This window comes from Perognathus longimembris, chromosome 12 (genome assembly GCF_023159225.1).
Source record: "Perognathus longimembris pacificus isolate PPM17 chromosome 12, ASM2315922v1, whole genome shotgun sequence".
Taxonomy (NCBI): domain Eukaryota; kingdom Metazoa; phylum Chordata; class Mammalia; order Rodentia; family Heteromyidae; genus Perognathus; species Perognathus longimembris.
This window is the reverse complement of record NC_063172.1, coordinates 18960740-18967956: the sequence shown is the minus strand read 5'-3', so window position 1 is coordinate 18967956 and position 7217 is coordinate 18960740. Positions and strand designations below refer to the sequence as shown.

Genomic DNA, 7217 nt, shown 5'->3' with positions numbered 1-7217 from the left:
ATCTTCCTAAAGAAACTAGAATATTTTTTACACAAAAATCTATCAATAATATTGGTTAAAGAAACGAATGCAAAGCAAAACAAAACAAGTTGAGAGAATTCAGGCTTTATCAAAGTCTTAGTGATCTTTTAATCAATGGTGATTCCATTTCACCACTTCAATTTAGAGCCTCTCTAGATATTACAATGCTCTGTATTTCTGCTTGTTCCATGGATGAAAGTAAAATCCATATAAACCATACCAAGCCATTATGGATAACTGGTGGTAAAACTTTATTATTCAAGTTTAGATGTAACAGACATCTTTGCTGCCTGAAGATTGTTTGCATAAGAAATACACCAAGAACATGTTTGTGAGTAGAAATGAACATGCAACTATGAAAACAAAATAAAATAAAACGAAAAATGTCCATGTGTTTTAAGAACAGAACTATTATAGCCAACATTTCTAATATTCAAATCAGGACTACAAATTGAATTCTTAGCAACATGAAATCATTCCATATGAAAGACATTTTTTTTTCACTGCTGGTGAATATTCCTGAAAGTTAATTTTACAATGGCATTTTGAGATGTTTCCGATCCCCTCCTACCCCCCACATCCCTCCTGATTATCCAGGTGGTCAATAAGTAACATATTTGGCATTTGTTATTGAGATATTTGCCTTGTTGGTAGCCATTAAGAAACTATGGTTTTATTAGCCTTGTAATAGTTTTGCCCCTTCATAGTCAACACTATAAGCTGTCTAGATATAATATGTACAGCTCATCTGTAACAAAAATGACCGTGACCTTTCCTGGCCCTTGGGAACTGAGTTTAAAACAAACCCCTTGGCCACATAATACTTGGCACTCTTATGGTGCCTTTCAACCAAGGATTGCAAAGTGCTTTACAAAAAAGTACTACATTACCCTTATTATTATTTATTAATATTATTATTATTCATATTAATATATTTTTCCACTTTACAGCTGAGGAACCTGAGGAACAAAAAGAAAAGTGATTTGTTGCAATTCAGGTATTGCAAAAGTAGTAACCAGGGGTAAACACAGGATCCACGGTGGGCATTATGGATTGTGAAGACCATTTTTTTCTGATGCAGGTTAAATGCTATTTTCATGATGAAGTCATGCTTGCTTTTTCTCTGAGCCTACCTTTCTTTTTAAGATAACACCATGATCATGTACTACGCACCATTTCTGTGAGGATTACTATTGAATTTCTCAATGTCTTTATCTCTGACTTGACACAGTTCTGCCTTACTATCTTTCAGAAGTTCTAATCACTGGGGTGTGTGCTTTCTAAACAACAGCTCTGCTACCAGGATCTACAAATTAGCAATGAACAAGTCAAAGGAAATGCTGTACCAAGATGCCACTCCTTTGCCCTTGGTGAAGATTTTCTTTGGTAAATAACACTGTCTGTCAAACTCCTGAGGGGTATCTTTCTGTCTTCCTTAGTCAGTTGCCTGCTGATAGAATCCCATCTAATTGTGCCTACACAGGTGGTTTGGATACTCAGCTTCATATGCAGGGAGTATTTCAATTCCTGTTTTTTCCCTTGTCTGGCAGTCAGCAAGTTTTAATCTAAACTCACCAAAGATGCCTGGAGATTTGGCCCTTAATAGGACACAAGTAACTGTGAATTAATCTATACTTGATACCAAAGCACAGAGGCAGGGTGACCACCAGCTTTATTCCGTGATTCCGTTGCTGGATGGCAGCTATAACTCCTCTCTAGAAACACGCTGAGGTCCATTTATGAAACAGGCAGACAGTACACAGATCTAAAAGACAGGTCACTTTGTGGTATTTTGCAGCCACATAGCAAGAGACTAATAATTATTTTAATAGCAGTATTGATCATCTTCAATTTATTAAGAAAAATTGTATTTCCTCAGGCATTTAAAATATATATACATTTAACATTTGGGGGTGGGGCTGTATTTGCATTGGATCATAAGAATTATGTGCACATGTGCAATCATAAACATAATGTGCTACCCACAGGCCTCAAGGAAGAGCTCTTTAATCACGTTTTCCTTCTCCTTAATATTACCTTAGAAAAAGTATCCCCATGCTTGCTTTCTAAAATCTACCTTACTAAAAGAACAGTTTAACTATCTTAGAAGTGGATTTTTTTTTTCTTTTTGATAAAGAACATCTCAATATGTCATGTAGAAAGAACTGGGCACATTCTGCCTCCTGAACTCTAGAGAGAACTTGTTAACTCTGATATTCCCATCCCTTTCTCTTGTATTTAGAGTTCTGTAGTGTCTCTCAATCCACAATCTTCTGAGGTGGGCTGCTTCTTTATAGTTTTATATCCCAAACAACAGTACGTAGATAGGTCTGAGTGATGAGGAGAGTAAAAGTGAGCAAAGGAACAGTGAATATGCCTTAAGTTCAATTCAAAACTCAATGGAGAACACAGAAAAGTAATTTTAAGAGACATACAGGTATTAAATAGTGTATGATTTTAGTTGACATATAGTTTTTCTCACAGGGAAAACCTTTTCCAGAACAGAAATTCCTAAATCATCTTGAAAATTCTTTTAAATAAAAGTACCTAAATTGCTGATTTAAAATTATTCACAATTAAAGACAAGAGAATCCAAAATTCTTAAAAAAATTGTAACCTCTTTTGAGAAATGGAACAAAAGGCTTTACATCATCGAAAATATGAAACATTTAGTGTTATGATAAATTTTCAACTTAAAAAAGCCCAACCTCTTCTCCACCAGAATATGCATAATAATGAAAGCAAAAATGAAAATAAAATAATTAATAATAAAAGAGTATGGAATAAGATCTATCATGTCAATGCTATCCAAGAATATTCTACTAAAAAGTAGACTGACCATAAATATTCCAAGAACCATGATATGTATTTTCTGATGCTAGTCATTACTACTATGTCTGTCTGAGAAATTAAAAAAAAATGAATGAAACACAAAGGTATATATGTCAACAATGAGCAATGTATCTGTGTCTGACACAGCAGAAAACTGTTTAAAGAGTAATTTTGTCCAAGTGTAATACCTGCAATATTGTCCAAGTTAACCAGGCCTCTGGTATTTGCTGATTTGAGCAGTCCACATGTAATGGGGCTTGAGGATTGCGGCAATGCATTTTAATCCATTTTTTTTAAACACAAGAATTAAATATTGTTGTTTGGGAAATCTTGTCTCCTTTTCAGATCATAGTCACCCCTCAGATCTGTGTGTACATTTGGTGATGCATTCATCAAAATTCTTAAGAAAGCTATAAGTGATGTCAAAATCATTTGAATATCAATGCTCCTCATTCCACCTCTTTATTTCAGTTTATGTGAATATTAGAGCTACACCACAGCCAGGTGAGGTCAAATAGGGCCCTTTAACAATGAAACTGAAGCAAAGGACTTAGTCCTGATTTCTTTCTCTCACTCTTTTTTTTTTCACTTTTTTTTTAACACAAGAAAAAAGGAAGAATGGAAATGACAACACAACATGAGAAAGGTATTTTTTTTAACTTCATTCACTACAACAGTCACAAACTTGTTGAACTCTACCTGCCATCCAACTTCAAGAAAAGAGACCCGGCACTGTGAGAAAGAAACAAAACCCAAACACAACAAAACAATACAAAAGCAACTGCGAATTAATGTAAAAATGGAGTGCAAATGCGACTAAAGAATGCAAATTACAAATTAAAAAAAAATCAGTGTTGCAGATTCTGGCAACACTTATCAAAATAATTTCTGAAATGTTTCATCCGAAACAAAGAAATAAAAAGAGGATATATGTTTATCATCTTCAGCATAACATTGTGAGTTAAGAGCTTAAAAGTTAAAAAAAAAAGAAGTACTTGGAATGAATAGTGCTACCCTTTTTTTTTCCTAAGTAGGCATAAAAATATTTTCATTTCCTTCTTATTTTCCACACCATTATATCAAGAACTTTTCATTTGTTTCATGTTACCGTTTACACCTTTAATACACACACACACGCACACACACACACACACACACACACAAAAGATATCTACTGCAATAGAAATAGTTGCTTCATTACCTTGTTTGCTACATTTGCAAATGTAAACAGCTAGGCAGAGCCAGAACTGACTCTAATGCATGATGGAATATCTTTGTTGCATACGTACACTGTAGAAAATAATTATTCAATATGTCAGGCACCATTATTTGAAATGTAATACATTAATATTTACTAGAAAAATAAGTTTTTTTTCCTATTTGTTCTCCCAACTTCCTTAATGAAATAAGTTAATCTGACAGTGCATCCAGTAGCTTGTAATATCTTCTACATTTCCGTGGCAAAAAATAAACTACTGGTTGGGACAATATAATGCAAATTATTAAAGTCAGTCCTTGTACATACATCCTTGTAGCAAGCATTGAGGCTCGACTAACAGCACCTTTAACCAATTATTTAATGTTCAGTTATTTAGCCCTATTTCCCTGAGCAGTTATGCTGAGGAGCTTTTCCCTTCGTGGATAGATTCTTTTTGTTTTTACAAAGCCTAAAGTATTAAAAGTACTATGAAGACATACTTCTAAGAATCCTATTTAATGCTACTTAACTAAACCTGTATATCTAATGAAGGGATTGATTGGTACATATACCAACTGTCAGCCTGTGGTAATGTAACCTTAAACGCTGCCTGACCACAAAGTTTGGAAATTATATTTCACCAAAAGAAAATAAATAAATACAGCAGGTTACCTTGTGGAGAAATACCATGTGTTATAAACAAATGAAAACCATGGTTTGACATATGTATCCATCCATTCTTTTGAACTGAGGGGATTCCTTTAGTTATAGTGTGCCAAATGAGAATTAGTGACAAACAGGAGGCATACGAAAGTCAAAAAAAAATCCAAACTGGTTCATCATAAACAACAAAGAAATATCTGAATAAAATGAAATTACTACAAAAGCAGTAGGGACATTAAAAATGAATATATATATATATATTTGGACAAAATGAACCTAAATTGCAAATGCAAGGACTACTGCGTATCTGAACATCTACAAGACAAAAATACCAAAGAGGGTGTGCATGTGTATGTACAGGCAGGGCTTGCCAAAAAACATTGTGCCACCATCTGTCACCTTTCTTGCTGCTCTCTCACTAAGCCTAATGACACTTTGCATTTCAAGGTCCAAATCTGAAACATGGTCAATGAGAGGAGACTGAATTCGAGAGGGTGCCATTTTCCTTCTATTGCCCTGGAGATTCAATTATTTTTCTTATCTACCTAGGATTTCAAGATAGATCTAAATTTAAGCAAGAATTTATGGATTTTTTTTAACAAATGGGCAAATGGCCAGCCTAGTACTGCTTTAGTTTAATAATATGTAAACCCTTTTCAAATTTAATCCCTTTATAAACACAGTAATTATAGTCTGATAGGATTGTGTTGGGATGAATTCCCTTGGACCAAGGAAATTCCCATAAACCAAGATGGTGTCCACTTGCTAGGTTAAAAAAAACAAAACAAAACAAAACAAAAAAGATTGATCACCATCATCCATTCTTTCTCACTGACCATTTGTCTCACTTTTAAAATCTTGGTAACCTACTCATTAAAAGAAAGAATAATAAAAGAAGGGAATTTCATGTTGGATAAGGCAGGCTCTATAAAGTATCTTTTTTTAATAGGTTTTCATAAGACATTACAAGCTATTGAATTCCCATCAAGAAAACCTATTTCTATTTAATTGTGCTAAGTGCTAAGGTTTTTTACTCTTTAGGTTTTCCATTTTTTTCCACTTGTGCATTGTTCCTATGCAGACCCCTCTGGATATGCGTTGTGAAGTCATATTTGTCCGTGCAAAGATGCTGACATATGCTGCACTGGAAAGGTCCACTGTCGCCATGGCAACTCATATGCAAAGCATACATCACTTCATCCAGAAAGACAATGCCACAGTGCACACATTTTGTCGAAAGTTCATCTTGAGTACTTCTGTCAACTTTTTCTGTTTTTACTACATTCAAGGGCCCTTCGCTTTTGACATTAGGGGGTGCCTTGGTTTTCTCCTTGGAGGCACCATTGGAAGTTGGCCCAGGTCTGGAATGCTTGATCGCCAAATCTAGAGGAATGTCATTGTCTGATCCAACAGCTGAAAAATGAGGAGGCAGATTGAAGGTGGGATAAGGCACATAGTTTTGGCAAGGATTTGGTAGGCCAGGCACATGACTCAAGTAGTGCGGATTCCCAGGAACGGAGAGCTTATATTTACTCCAGAACCGCAGCCAATCAGCTTCACTCTGGAAGTCATTATGTACAAAGGGAAGTCCAAAAAGTGGGTACTGGTACTTTTCAATGGGACTGCCTGGTGGTGAATAGTTGGAGTGTTTTGCAGGTCTCATGTACTTTTCAATGGGGCTACCTCTCTCAGAGCTCCCTTTCCCTTCAGATATGGATGAAGTATTTCCTGGATCTCCAGTACTTTCCTGAGGACTTTTGATCTGAATGTGCAAAGGTTGCATCCTTTTGTGAATATCCAGAGTTTGGCTGACCAAGACTGGCTGCTGAGAAGAATGGCTTTTAGTCAATGAACCCTGGGCTTCATATTTACTTAGGCTTGGAAGTGGAATTTCTCTCTGATGAGTTTCGGTCAAGTGATCTTCTGACCTCCTCTCTAAGGGGCTTCCATTGACCTGCTCCTCATTGCTACCCCTCTGCTGTTTGTTGAGCTGCTCAGCCTGAAGTGCCTCTGGGTTAAGGCGCTTTCTTGTTCTTCTCCTAATAATCTGCTCACCATTGTTTTGTTTAATGATGTTTAAAGGCCTGGGAGTCTGCAGAGAACACACATAATACATAAAAGGGAAACATTAAAAAATACATTAAAATGCATTAAAAATTCCTCATAAATATAAACCATGCTTAAGTTCAAAGCAAGGATAGGCTTTGTACTATAGATTTTCTAAATCTCTCTCTCTCTCTGCCCTAAGCAGGATCAGAAGAAGTAACCAAAGTGCACTGTTTTAGACTAATTAAATCATGTCCATCTTTGTGGGAGGGACAGAAACCTTTAGGAAAGCTTTTCCAAACTCATCAGACTTTGAGGGGCAAGAGGGTGTGCATAATTCTGAGATAACATTGTGTAAAATGTCACTGGAAAAATGATTTTTCAACCATATTTTAAATTGTTAGTTATGCACTAAAATTTAGTCCAAGAAAGTCACACCGGAGACAGGTATAGATGA

At 35.6% G+C, this 7217-nt stretch overlaps 1 protein-coding gene across 11 annotated transcripts in view; it reads right to left on the bottom strand.

Moving 5' to 3' along the window:
• Window positions 1-255: 255 nt before the first annotated feature.
• The window catches only part of Trps1 (transcriptional repressor GATA binding 1), a 229393-nt gene continuing 222431 nt past the window's right edge, over window positions 256-7217 (bottom strand). For all 11 annotated transcript variants that reach the window (XM_048359238.1, XM_048359245.1, XM_048359249.1 and 8 more), the window contains one exon: window positions 256-6806. In XM_048359238.1, coding sequence (XP_048215195.1) covers window positions 5745-6806 — 1062 coding nt within the window. In that variant the 3' untranslated portion in view covers window positions 256-5744. The remainder of the gene's footprint in view (window positions 6807-7217) is intronic.